Below are 25363 nucleotides of genomic sequence, written 5' to 3' on the forward strand. Positions count from 1 at the left end.
GTACTTGCTAGTAGGGGTAATATGGAAAAGTATACCTCGTTTGTTGCCCTTAAATGGTGCTCACATATAATATATTGTGTGATATAGTAGCATATGCTTTTACATTGCATCCAGCAAGCTTCTAATTTGAAGTTTTACTGATATTATCCAGGATGCGATCATTTTCCTCTCGAGAGGATGGTCTCCTAGACTCGTAGTTGCATTTTTATCTAAACTTAATTTTTAAAGAAAGGGAAAAGAAAAAGATTGTGACGATGAATCCAGAACGAGATCATAAAATTATATATATTGTGAAGTGCCAACATTTCGTACAAAGTGGGGATTGAAGAATTAGAGAATTATAGACCAAAATCATTTGCTTGGCCATACAATGGGTAAATTTCAAGGATCCTACAAGCTTAAAATTCTTCTACTCTACGAGCAAAATGAGGTGAATCATAACCATCTCTAGGTCTAGATTTCTTCACTCCAGCGGTTATCCATACTTTGTCGGATTTAGTGCCTTCAACACCCATACTTGCAACCTTAACCCACACCAAGACCTTGGTCCTTATTCCCTCAATTCCCATCATCTTGCCTCTCAGCAAGATAGCTTTGACTCGTGTAGCATACCTCATAACTGTTGAGTCCTTAAAACTCACCTCACAAGGGTGGGGTAAGTATACTATTAGCTTTGCTTTTGTCTCGTCAAACTCAAAGCAAGTTATGTTCTCGGGAAAGAGGCCTGTTGGTAGGTTGTACTCTCTCAAAAGTTCAGGTAAGCTTTTTGAAGGCTTTCCTGCATAAACAAGGCAAGGCCATATTAATAAGATAATAAATCAAACAGTGTCAATGAGTAAATTGTATCAAGAGCAAAGAGCATTTATGCATTACCCTTCAATTTGTTGAATAACCATTTTGCCTTCTCTTCTACTACATTTGAGACTGTCTGCAGAAACACGAAATTTCCAAATAGCATCAGCTAGCAGCATGAAAATGCTGAATCTAAACTAGACCATTCACAACAGACATCAAAAAGAAAAAGCCATACAAAGCAAAATAAATTTTACTAAAATTTCCCCTTTTGTCTAGTTTAATAGGAGACTGGCAGGTGATGCACGGTGGTGATGGAGATGAATTTGTATGTAAATCTATAAGGAGAGTCTTGTGCGTTGTGCCCATGCAATGTAAGTTCACCCCACCCAAAGTATCTCTTGTTCTTCATAATTTTTTTTATCATATCCATTGAGTGGTATACTGATAATGAAAATTTATCACTTAGAGGTGGTATAAATGTGTGTCACGTCTAATGAAAGGAGCTGTAGTTCTAATCAATCAGACCGATACAAACTACAAATCTCATGTTTCTCTTGCTTTCATCTAATCAACCTTGAATGATCAACAACACCATGACACAGTTGACCAACATAACTTAAAAAAGCCATTTTACAATGTGCCGTGGAAATTTAGAAATGTAAGACATGAGGATTAACAACCTTGCCCGTTGTAAACATTCATTTTCTGTTTCATTGCTGTGGGACATGTATCTTATGCAGTTATGCAGGCTTGAAACACCATGACAAGTCATTACAACAGAAGATGGTAGGCAATCGCTTTCATAAAAATTTCAAAATATACATGGTCCTACCTTGAATAGAATCAAGCCAAAATCTGTCATTGTTTCAATTAAAGAGTTTAGGGTATTTTTCAAGGAGGAGAAAAAATCAGAATACAGAACATGGTTGGCATAGAGAATATAGATGGAGGAAATAGATAAATTAATTGTATGAGAGGTGTAGTAACACACTACATTTTGTAAGGGTAACCCGTAACCACAACACCCTTTTGTTACCCTTCCCAATCACGTGGATACCTCATAATCCCAAATTTGATACAAGGGGTTCAATTTATTGTGTATACCAAACAACATATAATTGGTAAATTGGCATCACTCAGGGCCTATTCTAGGGCCTGTTATAATTGACTGAACTGAGCTGAACTTCATATTTTATGAGAGAAGGAAATTAAGAACTAAACTAAACTGAACTTATTGGAACTGAACTTATTGGAACTGAACTGAAAATAATTTGAAGAGAACAGACCTTTAGTATACTTTTTTTTCTTCTTATAGAGGTTGTAAGAGTTTGTTTTTTGTCAACAATAGTACAATGCACGGAGTACTGAGTAATTTAAGTATTTGAAGTATATTGGTTTGATCAACATGCACTGAAATCAGTAGAAATTAATCAAAATGCTGACTCTTACTAAGTTCCTCTAATTTGCCAGTGTTTTTTGGGCAAACACAATTTTGACATTTTGCTTAAAAGTTAAATTTCAATTCTCAACCTTTTAAAGCGCATTGAGAACTTCAAAGGGCAACAATGTAGACGAGATTTGATCCTAGGTCTTGGGTACCACCCGAATCACTTACCCACTTGGCCCCAACGGTGAAAGAAGCCATTACATTGCTTTAAAAAATGCAACAAAATTCCTTTCAATTTCTCTCCTAATTTTAATATACATCTCCCAAAGATCAAACATTAAACCAAAATTAGCAATAATTACATAAAATGCAGTAAAAATTACTAAACTTTAATTCCATAATCATACATAATCTACAACAGATCTTACAAAACAAAAAAACAAAATGCATCACAATTGCACAAATAATCAAGTAATTAACCCACAAAATGCAAAAGGTATTAAATAATTGAAGAACATAAAATTGAAGAGAGAAAGATGAAGGAACAAACAGAGAGTTCTTGGGAGATGTCAACGAGTTCTTCCTTGGCCTTCTTAGTAATCCAGAAGCTTCCTGCTGCAGACTTAATGCTCCCTACTTTGGTAAGTGCTTTCTCCATTGTTTCTTTCTCTCTAAAAATGGTTGAGGAACAGGAATCTTAGAGAGAGAAAGTAGAGTGAGAGTGTGGAAAGAGAAGTGAAGAAGAAGCCTCTGCCTTGCCGGCTACTTGTAGTTTTGAAGAGAGAGATAGAAGAGTTGCACTAAGGACTGGAGAGTGTGGGGACAAACATTCCCAGCTGTTGCACACATTCCATGATCCCGGATTTTAAAAAAAGGAAAAATGATAGAATTTCTAAAATGGCTCAGCCGGTCAAGGGCTATTTATATTGGGGTTACTATTGAGCTGCTCTGCTAATACCTACTATGTTCTGCTAAAATTTGTCCTCCTCAATTTTGCTCAAAAGCTCAAAATAACAGAGCCTTACCCCTACATAAGCAAACCCTAACCATTCGAGTAGCCCCTGAATAAGTAATCATGGACATATATTAAAATTTAGCTAACATAATTTGTTTCAACTCGTGTTAACTTGACGTCTTGACCCATAGCCTTTAGCACAGAGGTGGTCTAAATTTGGGCTAGAGTGGGCCTTAACATCAACTTTATGTCTAAATCCACAAAAGGGGCGGGTTTTCGGGTCAATGCGGGATTTTTAGGCTTTTAATTGGCCGATTCGGGGTTTTAACTAAAAAATTAAATCCATCATTTTTTCGAATTGGATCAGGCTGGCCTAGCGAGTCAGATTTCTACGTTGGCATAATATCCAAGGAGAGGAGAGAAATTGTAGTTTGTGGTCGTTATTGTACATGATTTAATTTACTTTATTACCCCCAAAGGTTGTCCTATATGCACTTTACGAATGTTTATTTAGAGAATTTGTCTACCAAAATCTTACCAAATATAGTAGAAGTGAAGTAATATGACAAATTTAAAAAATGTTAATCACATAAATAGAAATGGAGAAATTTACACTTTAAAAAACACACAATCAAATTTATGACTCAAGAACCTATTACGCGCAATCAACTTAGAATTGAAAGAGAAAACGTAAGTCTCTTCCATGTGTTGTCGTCTTTGATGTCTTCATTTACTATGTTGAGGTGTTGAGCCATTGATCAAACTTGACAAGAATGACAACATAAAATTAAATTGATTGTCACTGAGAGTTTTACATAGTTATTGTTAGATTATGAGAAAACTTCTTAATCCGAAGAGTATTTTATTTATCTAATATATAGAGTATTACACCAAATATGATAATGATATAATATACACAAAATGTATCCTAGCTATACACACAAATATATCCTAGGACAAGATTATCTTCTAATAATCTCTATCACTTACAATATATACTAGTATGCTACTTGCAAATTTCAAATTAAATAGAAAAATTATTGACAATAATTGGTACTCAACTACTCTTTATAGTCTAAATTAGTCCCCAATCGCTGAGATTAATTGTGTTCAACAATTGTGTTCATTTTCAACAATTTGATCGTTTTTTTCCCTCTTAACTTTGCTTTGCATTGCACTTTTGTAAAAAGTGAGAAAAAGAGGAGACGAAGTAACTTTTTAAAAGAGTGGATGTAATCAGCAAGACATGATTCCAATTAGCTGCTTCAAAATACAATTTTCATCATCACACAATCTCAACACATTGGCTAGATATGATGCGACAATAATTATACGGAGTATTATAGAATCACAAGTGAGCATTTTTCAACATGGTGGACTCACCTTATTAAAAGCCCCTTGGGCCTTGATTTCAGATGCATTTTTTTCTTCATCTAAAAATGATACTCGTAATTCTTTTTTTAACTATATTTTACTGGATTAATCTCATACGTTGCACGGTTTAAATAGATTTTATTTGTTTAAAATAGTTGTCAATATTCTTTATTCGAAATAATATAATCATAATCTTATTTATTAATTTTGAAAGAAATATTGTAATTGTTTAGTTTTAGAACTTAGGAGAAACAATAAATAGAGAAAAAAATAATGATGTCAAAAATAGCTTTGGCGGGAAAAAATTTCATAAAAAATTGACAAGTGTCCTCTAATGATGTCAGCATGTTTTGTTTTAGAAATAATTAATAGATTTTTTTAATACTATTACAAGTATTATTAATAAAACAAACATAGTTTCTCAAATGTTAGTGGTCCACAATAAATTAGTGTGAACCAGGTCCATTTAAGAATTTGTATTGTCTAAAAACCTCTTAGCTTTTGAATATGCAATTTCTATATACGTCCTAAACCTATTTAAATCCAACGTAACATCTTGCCCCTTGAGATATATACTATCTAAAGCAGACCAATTTCCTCTAATAATTAAACTCGGATTTGTTACAATTTTATGATTTAACCCATATTGCTCAGCCAAGCTACTCTCCTTAGCCCTTATAATGTATTCTACATACTCAAATTTCAAACTATTTGCCAAATTCTTGAAGTATGAATCCGCCAACCACTCGTTGCCAAGTGGCACGATCTGAATGAGCACCGATCCCGGTCGAAGGAAGAGTGAGTGTGTTAGGGCAGCACCATGCACTCCTATCATCCCATGACTTCCGTTGATGAGTCTATACGCGTCACACAAATATGTAAATTTTGTTGGTTGAAATAATACAACATCAAATCCTGCCTTTTCCGCGGCCTTAATGATTTCGTGTTGGTTCAAGATTACGCGACCCACTTTTCCTGCACGACTCATAAACACAAGCCTAGGCTTGCCCTCCTTCAAAGGGGGTGGTGGTGTAGCATGACATTTGGTATAAGCAATCTCTAGCAAGGAACGAAAATCGAGAAATGATGACTTATGGTACGGGTGATCATTAGGTAGTATGGTCATCGGACCATGTGATATGAGTCCTACCGCCGTTGAGGGGAAGCAATGAGTGGATGTTTGGTTAGCAAGGTTCACAATACCATGTTTTGTCAAGGCTCTTAATAAGACCTCATATTTGCTATACCACCAATTGGTAAAATCCGCGATAACAAGAGTGACATCTTGGTCAGGGAAAAGGGTGTTGATGGTTACATAGAGAGGTATAATACCGTCGTTAAAATCATGGAAGAAGTTACCGGTATAACCACTAACACTGAATACTAAGGCCGGGGATTCATGGTAGATTTCACAAGGTTTATCAAGTAACGAAGTTGTAAGAGTAATTTCACTTACTAGTGACATGGTGAAATTCTCCCATTTTCTAGGGTATGGACGAACTTTCTCCATTATTGTAGGCTTAGTAGTTGGATTTTGGGAGTGTTGTGATCCAATGGTGTAAAATGTTGTTGAATTAGAGTCTAGTATGGTTGGACGGTTGAGGAAACACCAATCATAGTTGTCATGGGTTCGGTCACATATGATAGGTTCACCTTGTAGTGATTGGATTAATGCCCATGCGCTTGACAATGAACCGTTGGTTGTTTTTGATGCCAAGGTCTCGTTCCCTATAGTTGGAAAAAATGAAAATGAATCAATATCAACAAGCTAAGTTATTAGGACTTACGGGTCAGAGTATCAACAAGTTTTATACGCGTCACACAAATATATAAATAATACATGAATAATGACAGATTGTGAGTTTGTGACTTAATAGTGTAATAATAATTACTCTGATTCAAAAAGGATTTTATTTGAATATTGAATTTAGTCAACCGGACCAAATTCAGCCAAATTCGAAAAAAAAAAAATCTGAATTGAAATTGACCCAATATTGAATAAATTTTATCATAATAATCAAACTTAATCGAATCGGAATCAACCAGACCCAAAGTCATCTAACCTGAAAATTAACCTAGTAAAACCCATTTACAATCCGATATGAATTTTTCCGAACCGAATATGAATGGATCAGAAGTTGACTTGACCCAAACACAATCCTGACTCAACAACCTTGACTTAAATTGACTTGACTCAAACAGAGAAAGGTTAAAAGGGTAACTATGATCCGAACTAACCTGACTTATCATGAAATAAACTAGACTCAATCCGATCACCCGAATTGTCAACCCTAAATAATTAATGATTTAATAAGCTGCCACGTTATAATTAGTCACTTGCGCACATGGCACATTATATGCACACATTATATATTGGAATTGAGATTAGAGATGTTGTGCACACTGCAATCACGAACTTTTCCACATTGTAAACGACACACCAATTGAGCTGTGCCGTATGTCAGATTCATTTTCTAAATTAAGTTGTCAGGATATTAAGGAGTAAATAAAGGCGAACTCTCGGAAGAATTTTTGTATATTGACAAATTAATTGTCCAGCTTCGCTTTCCTAGTCAAGCTTTTTGGCCTAGGAGAGTGACTAAATTAACTAATGTCCATGTTCTCCAAACTCTAACTTTGTTTTTCATTATGGAATACAATACGAAACTATATTGGATAATGTACCAATAGAAGCAAAATTATACGGATTATCTCTTTCGTTAAATAAAAGTTAAAAGTTATCCCTGAAATGAATAAAAGTTACCCTAATATGCATAAAAGTAACCAAATACAAATAAAAATTATCTACGCTTTATTAGTAAAAAATTACATTTTAAATGACCAAAAATGAATTATTAGGGATAGAATGTAATTAAATTTCCTTTATAAAACTTTTCTTGTTGTCTATTTATATAAAAATTGTATTATATTTAAAGTTACAAAAAAAAAAGGCAAAAAGTTACCTTAAAATTAGCTAAAAGTTACCTTTATACTTCGATGTACACTAATATTAGTGTAAATTGGGTGTATACAAAAGTTTTTCCAAACTTTATTGATGTATATTTGTAGACAATACTTCAATTTTGTAAACTTTTATCCGAACTTCACTTAATTAAAAGTTGAGTAAAACAAAGTCTTATTAGAAATTCTAAACAAAATAAAAGTAAATTGACTTCAATCTCATAATAGTGAACACTATTCTAACAAAGAAGATCTTCTATGCCATTTGCTTGTACATAAATGTGAAAATGAAGACTTGAAAATTAAATGTCAGAATTTGTGTAAATGATTTTTCTTGCTTTGTATTGCTCATTAACCGGGTATATATAATACAACTTAAGTTAACCTAAAGCCCAACTATACAACTATACAATACATAGCCCAACATTAAAGCATTATTTTGATATTTGCATTTCAACGATTTCAAAAATAATTGTTTTCATTGTAAATTTTGGTACATACCTTGGTTTGTTGGTGAGGTAATTCTAAATATGAGCAATAGAGAAATTTGGACGGCAACAACTAACATGAAGGCAAAACATAGTTTCTCTATCCTTCGTGTTTGCTTCATTTATACCAATGAATTCACAATTCTGAAACCAAAATTATCAAACAGATTTTTTTTTTTTTAAATTCAAAAGGAAAATATTCTACAATGCCACAATAATATATACTAATAAATAAGTACTACCTCCGTTACAGGTTATGTGCAACGATTTGACATAAAGCAGAGAGGGAAAATGTCTAATCGTTGCACATAACCTGTAACGGAGGTAGTAATCAAAGTCAACATATGTTGCAAATTGAAGGAAAGAAAACGTAAATGATGTAATTATGTATAATGTATATATGGTAATAAATCTGCTAGTGATAAAAAAAAGTTAGGATTTGGTAGCTTCAAGTATAATACAAGCAAGTAAGATATACGAAGTATTACATAGTAGCATATGTAGGAGGAGAATTACCGAGTTTTTTTATTTATTTGTTGCAGAATTATACATACACCTTTCGGTCAGACCTTATGATCAATTGATCATCCACAGAGAAGGCAATTTCGTCCCGAGAAAGCCAGCTAGTGCGTGCGCGCAAGCCGGAGGGGAAGCAAGGAGTGAAGAAGAATAAATAGCTCGTTGTGGCCGTGTTTAAGGGATCTCTGAAATTTATATGGATATAATGTTCACAAACGAACAACTCAGAGTAGACAGTACTAAGCTGGTGAATGAGATTGTTAGAATAAAAGGGGTTGGTGTGATGCTTAACTGCCTAAATTGAGTTAACTATCATAAATGATAGAGATTATGCTTTGCAAGCATTTAATATCTTTTTCTATGTATTATTTGGCTGGTGATGTAATGATGATTGGGGTTGCACTTGGTAAAGAGGACCGTGTGTTCACCTCCCGCAACAACAAATGGGATGAGACTGAAACTTATTCACCCAGAATTGATTTTCGAATCTGTATTAACACAAGTAGTGAATCGGGTGAAACACCAAAATAAAAAAATATCTTTTTTTTAAATTGGTATACATTACAAAATGAGATCATCACAAATCATCATGACATGTATTTTTATCTCCTTATATACAACCCTTAATTAAATAAGCTATTCCTTGTATGCATCCCTAGAGAAATAAGTCTGTTTTGTTTTAAAATTGTAATTGCAAAGTCTTTACTTTTTTAGATGTAAAGACATATATCCACAATTCCTTATAATACAAAATTTTAAAATCCCATCATAAAAGCAACATTAAATAGTTAAGCTACTAATATTCAAATTACAATCCAAGAAACAAACTTAAAACAACACACAATATAGCCACCATTACAATTGATCTCGGACTCGGTTCAGATAGTTCATATCCAATTAAGGATCTGTTCTCATTGACTGAACTCAGCTGAACTGAACTGAACTGAATATTTTGTAAGAGAAGGAAATTAGGAACTGAACTGAACTTATTAGAGTTGAACTGAACTAAACTGAAAATAATCGTATGAGAACAGACCCTAAGTCCAGCTCTTATTTCGAATCAAACCTCATTTTTTAAGATTCAAATTCAGATTTTATTATAGTAGATGGGGGCAAATTTGAGTCGGACTCAAATTCAATTACCATCTCTGGCCTAGTTCCATGTATTTCCAACATTGTTGAAACTATAGCCCCCCTATCAACAATGTTTCACGCCAACCTTGGGAAACTCAACTAAAAAATAAATGACATAACAAGCTACTTTTTTTTTTTTTTTTTTTTTTTTGAGGGGGACATAACAAGCTACTTAAAATATATATAATGTGAATTTTGTCTCAATAACCAAATAATAAAAGAGATTAATAAATCAAAACAAATGATGAGCATTGTCGTCCACCTAGGAGATGCTCTAATATTGTACGATGAAGAACATAAACACGTAACACACGTTGTCCACCATTGAAGATGCTCTAGAATTGCATTTCTCATACTACCTATAAGTAGCTATGCACAATCACAATCACCAAAAAACTCTCAACATTCTATTGAAATTAGAATTCCATTAGTAGTTTAGTACATATGGTTAACTATTATATATATATACATACAATAAATGCATGTGATACATCCCAATCTTATCTCTATAAATCAGACGACAGCTGACTTTCTAGCAACACTACAAAATATATGTCATTTATCAAATTCAAGACTAAATGAATTATGTCTTTAAACCTATGATCATTATCTTCGTTATAACATATAACATATAACATATAACACATACATACATGTAACCAAAATTAGCCAACCTATATAACACCATAAGTATAACTAAACACCGGAGGCCTAATGAATTTCTTAATTTTAGGCCGACGTTTCACGTGCAAACCTTGATGTTCCATTGATCTCTTGGCCTTAGCATAAGCCATCTTCAAACATGACCTGAATCTTCCTATGTCGAGTCGAACGTCTTGGCTTCTCAAGTATATGTTATGTAACGCAGACCAATTTGTATTTGTTATGGAATTTGGGTCTCTAATCATAATATGATCCTTACCATATTTTTCAACCAAACTACTTTCCTCTGGTTGAACTTTGTATTCCATGTACTCTAATTTCATTCCTTTAGCTAAATTCCGAAAGTAAGTCCTCGCTAACCAATCGCCTCCTAGGGGAACCACTTGGATGAACGCCGCGCCAGGCTGTAGGAAGAGGGAGTGCGTAAGGGCAGCTCCGTGTACTCCCATGATCGCGTGACTACCATTGATTAACCTATAAACATCACATAGATAAGTGTAGGCCGAAGGCTCGAATATCACAACATCGAAGCCTTCCTCTTGAGCTGCCTTTATAACATTGTCTTGGTTTAGTATGACACGTCCAACTGCCCCTGATCGACTCACCAACACGAGCCTAGGCTTGCTTTTGATTTTAGGGGGAGGCCACACTAGGCATTTTCGATATCCTTCCTCGAGCAAGGCATGGAAATCAATGAAGCTCTTTCGATGAGGCATTAGATTAGGGTTAATAGTCATGGGTCCATGAGTAATGAGCCCTGCTACAACAGATGGGAAACAATGTGAGACTGTTTGATTGTCAAGGTTGATTATAGGACGGCTCGAAAATTGAGGAAGAATGGCCTCATATTTACCATACCACCATTCAGTATAATTAGTTATGACTAGGGTAACTTCTTGATCGGGGAATAGGGTGTTAATAGTGATAAAAAGTGGTACAAATCCGTCGTTAAAATCATGGAAGAAATTGCCGGTATAGCCACCAATGCTGAACACTAAAGCCGGGGTGTCGTGTACAATTGTACAAGGAGAGTGTGATAGTTTTGTGGTTAAGGTGATTTCACGTATGTTAGACATGGAGTTAATGTCCGTTTTACGGGGGTAAGGGCGGACTTTTTCGACTATAGGCGGGTTCATTGAGGGACTCAATGATCTACTAGAGAATGTAGCTCTTTTTGGGTCTAATATGGTAGGACTTCTAAGATGACACCAATCGTAAAGTCGATGGGATTGATCACAATGGATGGATGGTTCGATAAGGTTTGGATTGCTGGACAAATGCCGGCTAGACGACAATGAAATCTTTGAACTCAGCTTACTAGCATCATGTTGGACTGGCAATTTAGATATTGGCAATGATGATAGGCTCCTCATTACCTTTGTTGATCTCCATGTTATGTGATCTGGAAAGGAACAAAGAAGTAATTAGTCTTAAAAGCATAAAGTACAAGCTAAGGACATTGTTAGTTAACAGCAATATGCGGCATGCAAGATCAGAAAGTGGCTAAATAAAATTGCTTTTGATAGATGCATCAAAGTTATATTTCCAAACGCAAAGTAATACAGAGTATTTATTTTAAGTAAGAAGAATTGCACATAGAGGGTCTAAACTCCACATAGGTCAACCTAAAGCTGTAATTACTAATTAGTAGGATAGGTGTCCTTAATAGGCCATAATTATCTTGGTGTAAATCAAAGAATGTATTATACTCCTATGAGGACACAAAGGCGAGAAAGATAAGATACCTCCACCCCTATAAAGTTGCCTTAAAATAGATAAAGGGAAAAGTGAGCCGAATTAAAAAAGGCCACGCTGTATGATCAGAGTTACTTGAGTTACTCGGTTAAGGGTTACTCGAGTTACTCGATCAGGGGTTACTTAAGGGGTTTGGCCAAGGGTTACTCGATTAGGGTTTACTCGAGTTACTCTGTCAGGGGTTACTTGTTGGAGTTCACGAGGTTAATTGTATGAGGGTTCAGCCAGAGGTTACTTGATGGATTGATTAGGGATTACTCGAGGGGTTACTCTCTCAAGGGTTACTTGAGAGGTTTATTTAGGGGTTACTTAAGAGTTCTGTTAGAGGTTACTTGAGGGGTTACTTGGTCAGGGATTGGGGTTAACCCTTGACCGAGTGACTCAAGTAACCCAGACAATTCAAGTAATCCTGACCGAGTAACTCAAGTAACCCCGACCAAACGGTATGACTAGCCACGTAGAAAAATCCCTAATTAAAAGAACTTTTAAAATAAAATTGAATTAAACCCAAAAAAGTAAAGGTGCCGACGTTTTCTAAATTTGCTCCAACAAAAAAGACTTGTAGAAGAATCAAGAATGGAAGTTCGACGAAAATGACCCAATATTTGTATTTTCTCATTTTCCAAAAAAATTGCTTACGCTTTGATTAAAAAGCTCTCATATTTTTAACCAAAAAGTGTTGTGATTTTATCAAAACGGATGAAATATTTAAATAGTAACCCGATTAACCCCCCAACTTCCACGCACAAAAGAAATAGATATCGAAGTAAGTAAATACACACAAACAGGGGAGATGGACATCAGGACATGATCAGGTTAACGATTTGGACAACAGATTTGTTACACTATAACATTAACATTATCAATGTGACAATTAATTTCGAACTTGGATATAGTAATACAAGCAAGTAGTTACCTTGAAGAGGGCTAGAAGTTCTGATGATGAACATGAAACATATTTGGAATGCAAAGAATAAGATAACAATCCTGCATAATCTCTCTTCCTTTAACTTCATTCTTACTCCTCCCCTACTTGTCGGTGCCTACTTTGCAATGTATAAAAGTTACCATACTTGTATATTTTTTTTTTTTTGAGAAAATACTTGTATATTATTATGCTTTATTAAATAACATGCACGAATCAATAAAAACTACAGACAGATAAATGTGCAGAAAAAACATTATACATTACCTGATGAAAATTAGTATGCAATGTTGTCTATATATGTACAAACTAGTTAAACTTCTAGCTTTGGAGATGATATGGATGATTATATAGCTGATCGGCGACTCGACGATCATATGTTAATAGCTTTTCTTTGAAGGTACGAATAGAGAAGGCATTGATAATGGAGTATTCTCCAAAAATAAAAAAATTGAAGAGAGAAATGATGAAAAACAGGGGAGAAAACAGAGGAGATGTGAAAAGAGTAGAGTTGTGCTTAAGTATCAAACTTACTTAAGAGTTATTATAGTCATAATAAGTAGAAATTGGGTCCACTTTTGGTGCTTTACTTTGGGGTGTGTTAGGTGGTTGATTTTTATTATATTAATAGTGACAGTTCTATCCATCACTTTCTTTTGTTGTGTGAGTTTTTTTTTTTTTTTTTCTCTCTCTCTCTTTTGTATTGAACTTGATTACATGTTAGGTTGTATGCATAATGCACGAACATTTTTATTGTAAGAGTACACTTTACATCTCATTTCTTGTAGATATAAGGGTCTGTTTTCATTGACTGAACTGAGCTGAACTAAAGTGAACTGAATTGAAATGAATATTTTATAAGAGAAGGAAATTAGGAGCTAAACTAAACTGAACTGAATTTCAACGTAGGAGAACAGATCCTAATTCTCGTAATATAGTGGGAGCTCTTCCATAAAAGCCCAAGTTAAGTTGAAAATGGTGGAAAACTCACCTTGTAAGTCTAGTGTCATAAGTTTGAGGTTCAGTATAATTAATAAATGTATAAGAATTCAAAAGTTAATAAAAAAAAATCTAAAAATGTAGAGTTGTTTTAATTTATATTGAATGCAAAATAATAGGAAACTAATATTTTTGATAGTTAGATGAGAAGCATGTTAAAACTATATTGTAAATTAAAGGTTTTTTCTTTTATATCTATCCTTTTCCCCTTTTTAGAAGAAAAAGGTTTAACACTTTAGCCTACAAGGGTTGATCTAAGTTAGGGTATGTTCTTCACATTAACTTAATTTATCAAACCTAATTATCCTTAATTTTCATGTTTTATGTACACTCGATTGGATATGACTAATTGACTATGCCTGGTTAAACCATATTAATTACGAGTACATAGCCTTAGCTTGAAACTAGTACATTAATATCCCACAAGCTAAGTCTCTTAAATTATTACAAGCTAATAGCTTGGTAAGATACTACTTTTACAATCCTTGTTGATAGAGATACATTAAGATTCATTGCTGGAATGAGTTTCTAGTAATCATATTATTAAACTGATTAAAGTGTCGGAGTAAAATTGAAAGGCAAAAGATTAATTAGTACTTGTATAAGAGTAGTAAGACTTAGGGCCTGTTCATATTTACTTATTTTCAGTTCAGTTCAGTTCAGTTCAGCTCCAAACAGTTCAGTTCAGTTCAGTTCAGCTCCAATCAGTTCAGTTCAGTTCAGCTCTTAATTTCCCTCTCTCATAAAATATTCATTTCAGCTTAGTTCAGTTCAGTTCAGCTCCAATCAGTTCAGTTCAGTTCAATTCAGCTTCAATCAGTTCAGTTCAATTCAGCTTCAATCAGTTCAGTTCAATTCAGTAAATATGAACAAACCCTTAATATAAATGTAGATTAATTACTCAATTTAACAAATCTAATCAACTTAAGAAGTGGCGTGAGTTGTGGAAAATGTCCAAAGGTGAAAACCGACAAGAAAGAAGAGATTCGGCAGTTACACAACATCTAATTTAACAGAAAAAGGGGGATGTAATTAGCATGTAAATGAGTAGCATGTGATTTGCTCTAACATTCATGCAATGTTGTTGTACTAGTATTAGTTATTTTTGGGTATTATCACCTTCTATATTCCACTTGTTTCCTCCTCCTTTCTCTCCCCAACAACTTACATGTGTTTGCATTTTAACCCCATGCCACTTTCACAATACACTTGCTTGTCCATTCTTCACATGCACTATCAATATCATCATAAGTTAATCGCTACTTCGGGTCTGTTCTCATACATTTATTTTCAGTTCAGTTTGTTCAGTTTAACTCAGCTCAGTTCAATTCAGTTCAGCTCCTAATTTCCTTCTCTTATAAAATATTCAGTTCAGTTCAATTCAGTTCAGTTTAGCTCAGTTCATTTCAGTTCAGTTCAGCTGATTTCAGTCTATCAGAAAAGGCCCTTCTTCCATATTTTTAATTACTACAATTTTTGTTTTATTAATGCAAAAAAGAAAGCCTAATGAATTTTGGCAAGTCAGAATTTGCAACATATTTCAGTGTTGAAAGGTTAGTATTAGAGTACTTGGATAAATTAACTGATACTACATACCGAGTACTTCGTATAATTTAGAAACATTAAGTTATGTCAAGGTATTTACTGTAAAAAAAAGTGAGAAATTCTTTTAGGATTATTATTTTATACAGTACAATTAGTTACTCTTTAATAAGCGCAAATTTTTTTACAATAGGCTAAGTAGGGTTACTCTAATGATCCCATTATAATCTTGATGACTATAGTTCAGATTATGTAGGGGTGAATCCAAACTTGATTGTTGAGGGAGTTCAAACGATAGGGTCATCAATTAATATTGCAGTATATAAACTTTTGAGTGTCATGGATCATACCATGTCTGGTTTTTCGGGAGTATAAAAGAAAATGTGCGATTAGACCAAGTAATATTCAAGGGTTCGTTTTTTTGGTGTTTAGAGAGCCACACGGGCGGGATGAGAATCGATCCTTGGACCTCCTAGAATTGGGAGAGAAGCTCTAACCACTTGATCTATCCCTCACTCTCTCATTTTTTTGTTAAAAATATGCTAAACTAGTTGTGAGCACATGCATGGGTTGGTAGTTTGGCATGCTTCAGTCCCGACCATGTTTACGGTCTACCCACTTATGTCATAAGAAGTGCACGTATAAACACAAATATATCTCTACGAAGTTTTAATGCCTACCTTATTCTAATTCTATAATTTACAAATTACAATAAGGGCATGTTATGATTTACTGAACTGAGCTGAATAGAGATGAAATGAATTGTTTATGAGAGAAGGAAATTAGGAAATGAAATAAACTTAACTTATTAGAGCTAAACTAAACTAAAATTAAGTCGAAGAGAACAGACCCTAACTCAGGTACATTCGTTCTTAAAACTAATCAAGTAATCATCCTAACATAATTTGATAGCTAAAAGTATAATTTAGGGTGTGTTATCTTCACTTTATAAAAAAAAAAAAATAAGTTTAAAGTCTAAAGCATATTTTCTTTGACTTAAAATAAGTTCCAAGTCTAAAGTCATACTAGTATTACAAAAAGGAGTACTTGTGTTTTATTTTTGACAATTTTCATAATATAGTTACTCCTTAATAAATAATCTTAATGAAGACTTAAGTTACGCATGTACATACTTTAATGCTCTATTAGCCGCACCGCTAAAATCCATTTCCAGATAAATAGGAAACACAAAAACTTTACTAGTAATTTTGAGAAAAGAAAAATGGCAGAGGATAAGAAGAAAGATGTAGGCGGAGAGAATGAGGAAATAATTTCATTGGAAAAACTATCATTATCCGGAATAAAACTGAAGAAAGTACCTCATCTAAGAGATTACATACCAATTTCCCAACTTAAAACAGTCACTAACCCACTTCAAAACAGCCCAAACTACCACCCTACTCAAGGCTTTTACATCTCCCCATCCACAGACATCCTCCTCAAACAGATCTTGTACGACCTCTCCGACACCAACCAACACGGCTACGGCCTAGCATACCACCGCGCAGGGCCTTCCAAGGTGGTCTACTTCGACCCTGATGATGTCAAGGCCGCTATAGTTACATGTGGAGGTCTATGTCCCGGACTTAATACTGTCATCCGGGAGCTTGTTGTTGGCTTATCGGACTTTTATGGCGTCCATCAGGTATTCGGTATATGTTCTGGGTACAGGGGGTTTTATTCATGTGACCCTGTTCTTCTTACTTCAAAGATGGTTCATAATTGGCATAAGCAGGGTGGCACCGCTCTAGAAACTTCTAGGGGCGGTTTCGATCTTTGTAGGTAATATTCACAAACAACTATTACAATTTTTATTGTTCCAATTGGTTGCATCATTATTATTACCATTTACTCAGCTCCTTATTAACCATAGTTTTTCTATTTACTCTGTATTTGCATGTTATAATTGGCTGTATCATAAAAGCAAGGTGGCACCGCCTTAGAAGCTATTAGGGGCCGGTTTTGATCTTTATAGTCTGTTCTTTTATTTTATTTACAATCGGTTGTACCTTCATATAATTTTACTTTCATCTCGTGTGCATGGTACAACCGATTACATCACCATGTATTTTATTCTGTATCTCAATATTTTCTAATTTATCTTGTACGTGTTTATGGTACAATCCACTGTGTTAATTTATACTAACTATTATGATGATATTCTGTATCTCAATATTTTCCATTTTATCTTGTACGTGTTCATGGTATAATCGATTGTGTTACATGGTACAATCGATTGTCTTACATAATATAATTTATACTAACCATTGTGATGATTTATCATTCTTACAAAAGCCTAAAAACTTAGATGTGAACTAAATTAAGGCTTACACCGTACTTATGTCTATGCATTACTTTATTATTTAATTTACAGAATTGTTGATTCTATTCAACATCACGGGTTTAACCACGTGTACATCATTGGAGGAGATGGCACCATGCGTGGCGCAGTCAAGATATACGAGGAGATTTGCCACCGGAAACTCAATGTAGTGGTGGTCGGAATACCAAAAACAGTGGACAACGACGTCGGAATCATCGACCAATCATTCGGGTTCCAAACGGCAGTGGAAACCGCTCAGCAAGCAATCAACGCGGCCCATGTAGAGGCCGAGAGCGCGGTTAATGGCATTGGGTTAGTCAAGCTGATGGGACGAAGCACGGGCCACATCGCGCTGCACGCAACCTTGAGCAGCCGCGATGTGGACTGCTGCTTAATCCCTGAAAATGACTTCTTCTTAGAAGGAAAGGGTGGACTATTCGAGTTCCTAGAAAGGCGGTTGAAAGAAAACAAGCATGCGGTTGTCGTCGTGGCCGAGGGTGCAGGACAGGAGCTGATACCTAGAACCGAGGAGGAGCAGCAGCGAGATGAGTCTGGTAACCCTGTGTTCAAAGATGTGGGGGTGTGGCTTAAGTTGGAACTTAATAATTGGTGGAAAAGAGATCATCCGGGGGAACTGGTTACTGTTAAATATATAGATCCGACATATATGGTGCGCGCGGTCCCAGCAAATGCAACTGATAACATGTATTGCACACTGCTAGCACACTCGGCGATTCATGGAGCCATGGCAGGGTATACAGGATTTGTTGCCGGTCGAGTGAACGGATGTTATGCTTACATTCCGGTGAAGGAGGTGGCTGTGACAAGGAATGTGGTCAATATCAAGGATCATAAGTGGGCTTGGGTTAGGTCTGTCACGAATCAACCAGACTTTCAGAGGGCCTGAAAAGAAGCTCCTATATACTTTTTGTAGTAGTAAGACATAATAACAACTGTTTTGTAGTTTTTTTTTTAGTAAAATGTAAGGTTCAATCTCATGAGTGTTATTCAGGAAGAGAGAGTTGTAATGGACTAATGGTATCGATAGTGTGATAGATTAGTTCACAATAATACAGTATGTAAGTTTTGATATTGACAGATGACAACTATATAAATTTATTTTAGTTATATAAATAGATAGGATGAACCAAATTTGATTTTTCATAAAAATCAAGATTTGAACTTCATTTACTAAGGACAATTAGTGGAAGGAGATGAAAGGATAAAAAATCGGGTAAAATTTCTATATAAATAACAGGGATTAACCATTATTCGGTACATCTAAATTTGTTTGAAACTATATACTTCCTATATCATCTAAATTCATATTATGCTTGAAGCTTTGAACTTATTATAAAATTTTATACTAGTAAAAGGAAACGTTACAAGTTTATTGTAAGTACTCCTTAATACTCCTTGTAAGTTATAACCAATTACCTCCTATAATCGTAGAAATTAGGAACCCCGAGACGCTCAACATTTTAAAAACCCCTCCCCAATTTCAAAACCTCAGTTGTTCATTCTCCGAATCCGCAAATTATAGCGAAATTCATCAGCGATTAGCGGTTTGGTACATTTTACTTGTCGAAAACGCTAGCTTAATCACGTTCGCAGGCTAATTAAGCTTATTGATTCATCATCAATTGATATGATGAAGAAGCGATTTTCATCTGGTTCATGCAATGCAACGTTGATTCCTTTCACGATGGTTCTATCATTTAGCCTATTCTCCGTGCTTTACTTTTTCAATGCCGACTCTTCTTCCCGATTCAATCACGTCTCTTCCGTATTGAATTCGCCTTCATTTCCAAGAAATCAAGGTATGCACTTGATTTCTTTCCTTTGCTATGGATTCCCTTCTTTTATTTCTTCCCCTTTTTTGTGCAATGTAATAAATGATTTTTGTTTTTTGTTTTTTTTTTTTAAAAAAAGATTGTTTGTAACACTTCTTACATATTTTCTAAACTTTTGGTTCAACTTAAAACTGAAGTTGTTACACATGATTTTAGAGTTCAGGTGACCTAAGCACGTAACAAAACAATTGCTTGGTTTGAATCAACTTGATTCATGTCGTAATATTACTATACTTTACTTAATTTGGCATTAGGTAGGTCCGGTCTAAATCATATTTGTTGCTAATGAAGGTTTTACGACTTTAGGAGTATAAATAATAGGTCAATTTTAGTCATATAATATTTTGAGTAAAGTCAATTTCTATTCAAGTAAAATTAGACTATTCATTTTGGCCTATTTTGGGGGCTTTGAGAGTAAAATTCTAATGCACATCATAAAACTCTAAGTCAAATTATAAAAAATAATATTACCTCCATTACATGTGTTAGTTTAAACTTTTGAATATTATTTGTAAGATTTTTTTTAAAGATTATTATTATAATTGAATATTGTGTTATATATATCTCTAAAAACTTCTATATTTCAATTATCAATAATTTGAAAAAAAATCGAACGTGGCTCAAAAATTATTACACACAACTTTACATAAATACCATGTGATAAAAAATAAATTTAAAACATAGATTTAGCGGATAAATGTTGTGTTTATCAAACCCATTTTTTATTATTAGAATATTTTTGGATCAAGAGACTAGCATCTAAAGCATTATTAGTATTGTAACACTCTTTTTATGTAGATCAAAGTCTTAGAAGTGAGAAGCCAACTGAAAGGGACCCACAACATTCCTTCCTTCAAGTTGAATCACAAATCAGCTGTGACCGGTCTCACTATCATTATGATCTTTGTTCAATCAACGGTCCAAATGTTTTGGACCCAATTTCCTCCACTTTCTATGCTATTGGGCCAACTAGCCCAAGAAAATTTAAGCAGAAAATAAGGCCTTACCCAAGAAAATGGGAGAACCTTACAATGTCTAAAATAAAGGAGGTAACCTTAATTTCTGGCCCAAAAGGCCCAAAATGCAACGTTATACACAACACTTCAGCAGTAGTATTCAGTGCAGGAGGATACACAGGAAACTTTTTCCATGATTTTAATGACGGATTTGTTCCCCTCTTCATCACTGTCCGATCGATGTCTTTGTCCAATCATGATGTTGTCCTTGTGATTGAGAAGTCTCGTGATTGGTGGGTTAGTAAGTATAGTGATCTCCTTGGTGCATTTAGCAACTACCCAATTATTAATCTTGATAATGAGACTATAACACATTGTTTTAAGTCTGTTTCATTGGGCCTTGTCTCACATGGGTTCATGACTATCAAACCAAGATTAATGCCCAAACCGACAACTATTCTCGATTTTCATTATTTTCTAAATAAGGCCTATGGAAAAGCCCAACAATCTGATTTTACAATTCCGATGACTAGGCCCAAATTGGTCTTGCTTAGTCGATCCGGTGGGGTGGGCCGGGTGATCTTAAACCAAGTTGAAATGAAGACCATGGCGGAGAACATGGGCTTCAATGTGATAGTATTTGAGCCCAAGCCCGAGAATACATTGTTTGAGGCTCAAAGGCTTATAAATGAGAGTCATGTAATGGTGGGGGTCCATGGGGCGGCCTTGACCCATTTCTTGCTTCTACGGCCGGGTTCGGTTTTCATTCAAGTTGTACCCATAGGGATCGATGGGGTTGCAGAAATGTGTTTCGGAAAACCCGCTAAGGAAATGGGTTTGACATATTTGGAGTACAAAATAAGGGTTGAGGAGAGCAGCTTGGTAAATAGATACAACAAATCTGACCCGGTTCTTACAAATCCAATGTCCTCTAACAAAAATTGGTGGGCCGATTTAGGTAAGGTTTATTTGAAGGAGCAAAATGTTGAATTAGATTTGATTAGGTTTAAGGACTACTTGAAGTATGCATATAATAAGGCTAAGAGGTTCATGAACAAGGTTGGATAGCACTAGTACAAAATTACAAATTATAATAATATTTGTACTCTTAATCTCTTATACTTATTTAAACAATTATCAAATTGTCTTTTTTTTTGGGTTAAGTTTCTACTCTCATTTGCTCCTTTCTACTAGTCACCCACTCACCCTGGCCCACTTCAAGAATCAATAGGTTTTAAAGGTTAGAGTTGAGACACTTGAGAATGAGGGGATAACTCAGGTGGTTAGAGCTTTTTCTCGATTTTAAGGGATCTAGGATCAGTTCTTATCATACCTTAATGGTTCTCTGAGCACAAAAAAAAAAAAAAAAAAAAAAAAAAAGGGTTAGAATATAACTCTCCATAAAAATCAGAGATTGTTTTAAGAAAACTAAGTGATTGATATCCTTTTTATAGAAGTGCTCAGAGTTACATACTTATAGTACATACTCATAGTAGGATTGTTAAATACGTTTATTAAGTGAACATTGAACAGAACTTTAAAAGAAGGAAAGAAAAAGATTAGTTAAAAATTTATAAAAGTAATTAAAGCAAAAGACAACCTGCCTAGTACGCAACCGAGGCCCAATTTGTCTTTACTAGAAGACGGTCCTGTGGAATTTGGATCATTATAGATTATTGGATTAAAAGTTAAACTGTGTAATATAGAAAATGTTCCAAACCCCCAAATAATTTTAATTGGTATACACTAGACCCTAGTGTAGGTAGCCCAACCTACACTCCCTCTAAACGCAGAGTTTAGAGTTACTACCCACACCCCCTCCACTAACCCACAATAATTACCCACTCCACACAATAACCGCAGTAACTAACTTCCCCTACCCCAGATATATATATACATAAAAAAAATATAAAAAAAAAAAAATCAATTTCAAATCATTCTCTCTCTCTAAACACCATCTTCTTCATTTCTTTAGAGTTTCTCTCTCATCAAACCCAACGAATCACAACAAAATCATACTCCAAAATTGCTTCAAATGTCTGATATTCGAGAAGAAATTAAACAATCACAACAAAAAGAGTAAGTAATTTCGTTAGTTTTGTTCATTTTTTGAGATTGTAGTGCAATTTTATGTGTGAAACCTTAATTTTGTTCATTTTGTTGCGATTGTAGTGCGATTTTGCAAAAAACCACTACAGAGAAGAACATGCAAGAAGAAACTGCAAAATCGGAGCAAAATGTATCTAAAGAGTAAGTAATTTTGTTCATTTTCTTTCGATGACAATTATAGTGCGATTTTATGTGTGAAACCTAATTTTTGTTCAATTTTTTGCAATTGTAGTATGATTTTGGAGAAGAATACTTCAGAGACGAGTAATTTGTTGAAAATTTCTAAAGAAATGTATGAACCCTAACTTTTGTAAAACCTAATTTGTTCATATTCTTGCGATGAAAATTATAGAGCGAATTTATTTGTAAAACCTAATTTTTGTTAAAAAATTTTGCGATTGTAGTAATTGTTCTAAGATTTTACTGAAAATAACTAAAACATTAACAATTTATTAAATAAAACAGAGACGATGATGATGATGTAGCTCTTCGGTCAAGAGTAGACAAATTGAAAAAAAACCGCCAAAATGATCCAATTGTAGATCCGGAACTTTTAAAATATATTGACAAGTCAATTGGTACGGATTTAACAATGTCTCCACTACCAAGGTAATTAGTCATTTACAGAATATATTATGTTCATGTCTAATATGCTAGTTGTATTTGATAAAAATTGGTTTTATCTTTGTTTAATATGTTATTTGTATATGATCATATTTGATACTCATAATGTTCATTTATAGATATAGTTATGATCATATATTTATATTTGTTCATATGAGTATTTATTGAGATTTAAAAACAAAAGTACATTTCATTGAAACATCATTGTATATGATCATATTTGATACTCATAATGTTCATTTATAGATATAATTATGATCATATATGTATATTTGTTCATTTGAGTATTCATTGAGATTTAAATAACAAATATACATTTCATTAAATCATCATGCACATATATAAATATGATAATAATCATTTCAGTGATATGCATTCAAACTAATGTCATGTAATTAATTTATAATGTAGTGATGTGCCATTTAGAGTGATACACTTGCTTCAATTTAGAGATGGGAAATCTGAACCATTAACTCTAAAGAAGGTTATAGAACAAAATGAATATGGTAATAGTTATGAAAGATACACTTTAAACAAGTAAGTTTATATGTATAAAATAATTGTTTTTACATTCAATTATTGTACATTGTATATATATACCAAACTTATTAGGTGATTCTTAATATTTTAGTGAAAAAAAAGGTTCGAGTGAAATTTGTTATGTCAAAATCAAGACCACCAGAGACAAATCAAACAATAAGGTATAAAAGCTTTATACCAAAATAACTAATTATCTTCTTCATTGTATAAATTAGTTCATACTTTAATATCATATTATATAAAATAATTCTGTTTTTTTTAAGTGAACAAAGTGAGAACATTCCTGCTACTAATGCAACAACTAAGAGTGTGTCTGCTACACATAACACAACTGAAAAAGAGAGTAGGGATGAAAGGTATACTAATGATCAATTTTATATAAACAAATGTTCATTTTTATAACAGTATATTTTGTGTACAATTTATGTGCATTTTTTATTTAAAGTATTTCTTAATATTGATTTCAGCAAGCAAGAAGAAGTTCAACCAAAAGTGCAAAGCAATCCAGTAAAGAATAGTCTTGGCCAAAAGTAAGAAAACTTAAATGTTCAATTTAGATAGACTATATGTTCATTTGAAAATCAGTACAAAAAAGTTTGCTCATGGCCAATAGTAATATAAGTTATATGTTCATTTTTTTATTTACTAATCAAAATTGTAAATTCAAACATATTTTTAATGAAATATCAGAAAACCCAAAGATGATTCAAGAATAACAACATTAAAGGACAAGATGCAAGAAATACATTTAGACATAGAGAGAAACCCAAAGTATGTTTAAATTTAAATAATTGAATTAATTTAATCAATTAATGAATATATTTCAAAGTTATAAAACAATATCATACATTTACAGGAAGTACAAAGAATCGACAATCAGAATTATGAGAAATCTCAAAAGAATGGAAAAGGCAAGCAAGGAAATCAGGAAAGGTAAATGATCATATTTATTGAATATTTTTGTTTAATAGTCATAAATATCAATTTAAACAATAGTATTACTTTTGAAGGTGAAGCAAAAAAGAAAGAAAAAGGGCCAATAGAAGAGAAAACTGTGGAAAAAGGTAAAAATTTTAAAATGTACATTTTTATTACAAAAAAATGTTCATATTGGAAAAGCATAATATTAAATATTCAATAAGATTAAAAAAATTAAATTTTAACTAAATAAATTTTAATAGAAGGACAAGAAGGAAAAAAAGGGACTGAAAAAGAGAAAAGCCCTAAAGACAAAACTGTGAAAGATGTCTTTCCAAAGACAACAAATGTAGAAGGTAAAAATTTATAAATGTACATTTTTATTACATAAAATGTTCATATTGGATCTACATAATATTGAATGTTCAATAAGATTAAAAAAATATATAAATATTAACTAATTAATTTTTCATAGAAGGACAAGAGGGAAAAAAAGAGCCTGAAAAGGAGAAAATCCCTAAAGAGAAAACAGTGGAAGATGAG

General features: G+C 33.6%; 5 protein-coding genes and 1 long non-coding RNA gene across 6 annotated transcripts; 3 read left to right on the top strand and 3 right to left on the bottom strand.

The window, feature by feature from the left end:
- Positions 1 to 267: 267 nt before the first annotated feature.
- LOC110706393 (uncharacterized protein At5g01610-like) lies at positions 268 to 3053 on the bottom strand. The gene is made up of 3 exons (XM_021884320.1): positions 2733 to 3053; positions 874 to 928; positions 268 to 778 (listed from the first exon to the last, which is right to left on the bottom strand). Exons 1-3 carry the CDS (start codon positions 2838 to 2840, stop codon positions 399 to 401), a joined length of 543 nt encoding a protein of 180 aa, XP_021740012.1. The 5' UTR covers positions 2841 to 3053; the 3' UTR covers positions 268 to 398.
- A 1924-nt stretch (positions 3054 to 4977) lies between these two features.
- LOC110706432 (EGF domain-specific O-linked N-acetylglucosamine transferase-like) lies at positions 4978 to 6021 on the bottom strand. The gene has a single exon (XM_021884354.1). It carries the CDS (start codon positions 6019 to 6021, stop codon positions 4978 to 4980), a length of 1044 nt encoding a protein of 347 aa, XP_021740046.1.
- A 3751-nt stretch (positions 6022 to 9772) lies between these two features.
- Positions 9773 to 13799, bottom strand: LOC110706395 (protein O-linked-mannose beta-1,4-N-acetylglucosaminyltransferase 2-like). The gene is made up of 3 exons (XM_021884321.1): positions 13224 to 13799; positions 12948 to 13074; positions 9773 to 11678 (listed from the first exon to the last, which is right to left on the bottom strand). The coding sequence occupies exons 2-3, from the start codon at positions 13045 to 13047 to the stop codon at positions 10288 to 10290; spliced, it is 1491 nt and encodes a 496-aa protein (XP_021740013.1). The 5' UTR covers positions 13048 to 13074; positions 13224 to 13799; the 3' UTR covers positions 9773 to 10287.
- A 2575-nt stretch (positions 13800 to 16374) lies between these two features.
- LOC110706292 (ATP-dependent 6-phosphofructokinase 2-like) lies at positions 16375 to 18945 on the top strand. Its single transcript, XM_021884185.1, has 2 exons — positions 16375 to 17279; positions 17872 to 18945. Exons 1-2 carry the CDS (start codon positions 16720 to 16722, stop codon positions 18725 to 18727), a joined length of 1416 nt encoding a protein of 471 aa, XP_021739877.1. The 5' UTR covers positions 16375 to 16719; the 3' UTR covers positions 18728 to 18945.
- Positions 18946 to 19471: 526 nt separating this feature from the next.
- On the top strand, positions 19472 to 21697 carry LOC110706433. Its single transcript, XM_021884355.1, has 2 exons — positions 19472 to 19640; positions 20472 to 21697. The coding sequence occupies exons 1-2, from the start codon at positions 19472 to 19474 to the stop codon at positions 21695 to 21697; spliced, it is 1395 nt and encodes a 464-aa protein (XP_021740047.1).
- Positions 21698 to 22156: 459 nt separating this feature from the next.
- LOC110706293 lies at positions 22157 to 23017 on the top strand. Its single transcript, XR_002508308.1, has 2 exons — positions 22157 to 22879; positions 22971 to 23017. It is a non-coding gene; the product is annotated as an uncharacterized LOC110706293 (long non-coding RNA).
- Positions 23018 to 25363: the final 2346 nt, after the last annotated feature.

This window comes from Chenopodium quinoa, unplaced genomic scaffold (genome assembly GCF_001683475.1).
Source record: "Chenopodium quinoa cultivar QQ74 unplaced genomic scaffold, ASM168347v1, whole genome shotgun sequence".
NCBI lineage: Eukaryota > Viridiplantae > Streptophyta > Magnoliopsida > Caryophyllales > Amaranthaceae > Chenopodium > Chenopodium quinoa.

Excerpts from the sequence above, each read along its gene's own strand:
- LOC110706393 (XM_021884320.1), bottom strand. The coding sequence starts at position 2,840 with ATGGAGAAAGCACTTACCAAAGTAGGGAGCATTAAGTCTGCAGCAGGA. Across the intron at positions 929-2,732 it reads ACATCTCCCAAGAACTCTCT|ACAGTCTCAAATGTAGTAGA; the intron begins GTTTGTTCCTTC and ends GTGTTTCTGCAG. Across the intron at positions 779-873 it reads GTTATTCAACAAATTGAAGG|GAAAGCCTTCAAAAAGCTTA; the intron begins GTAATGCATAAA and ends TTGTTTATGCAG.
- LOC110706432 (XM_021884354.1), bottom strand. The coding sequence starts at position 6,021 with ATGGAGAAAGTTCGTCCATACCCTAGAAAATGGGAGAATTTCACCATG.
- LOC110706395 (XM_021884321.1), bottom strand. The coding sequence starts at position 13,047 with ATGAAGTTAAAGGAAGAGAGATTATGCAGGATTGTTATCTTATTCTTT. Across the intron at positions 11,679-12,947 it reads AACTTCTAGCCCTCTTCAAG|ATCACATAACATGGAGATCA; the intron begins GTAACTACTTGC and ends GTTCCTTTCCAG.
- LOC110706292 (XM_021884185.1), top strand. The coding sequence starts at position 16,720 with ATGGCAGAGGATAAGAAGAAAGATGTAGGCGGAGAGAATGAGGAAATA. Across the intron at positions 17,280-17,871 it reads GGCGGTTTCGATCTTTGTAG|AATTGTTGATTCTATTCAAC; the intron begins GTAATATTCACA and ends TTTAATTTACAG.
- LOC110706433 (XM_021884355.1), top strand. The coding sequence starts at position 19,472 with ATGAAGAAGCGATTTTCATCTGGTTCATGCAATGCAACGTTGATTCCT. Across the intron at positions 19,641-20,471 it reads TTCATTTCCAAGAAATCAAG|ATCAAAGTCTTAGAAGTGAG; the intron begins GTATGCACTTGA and ends CTTTTTATGTAG.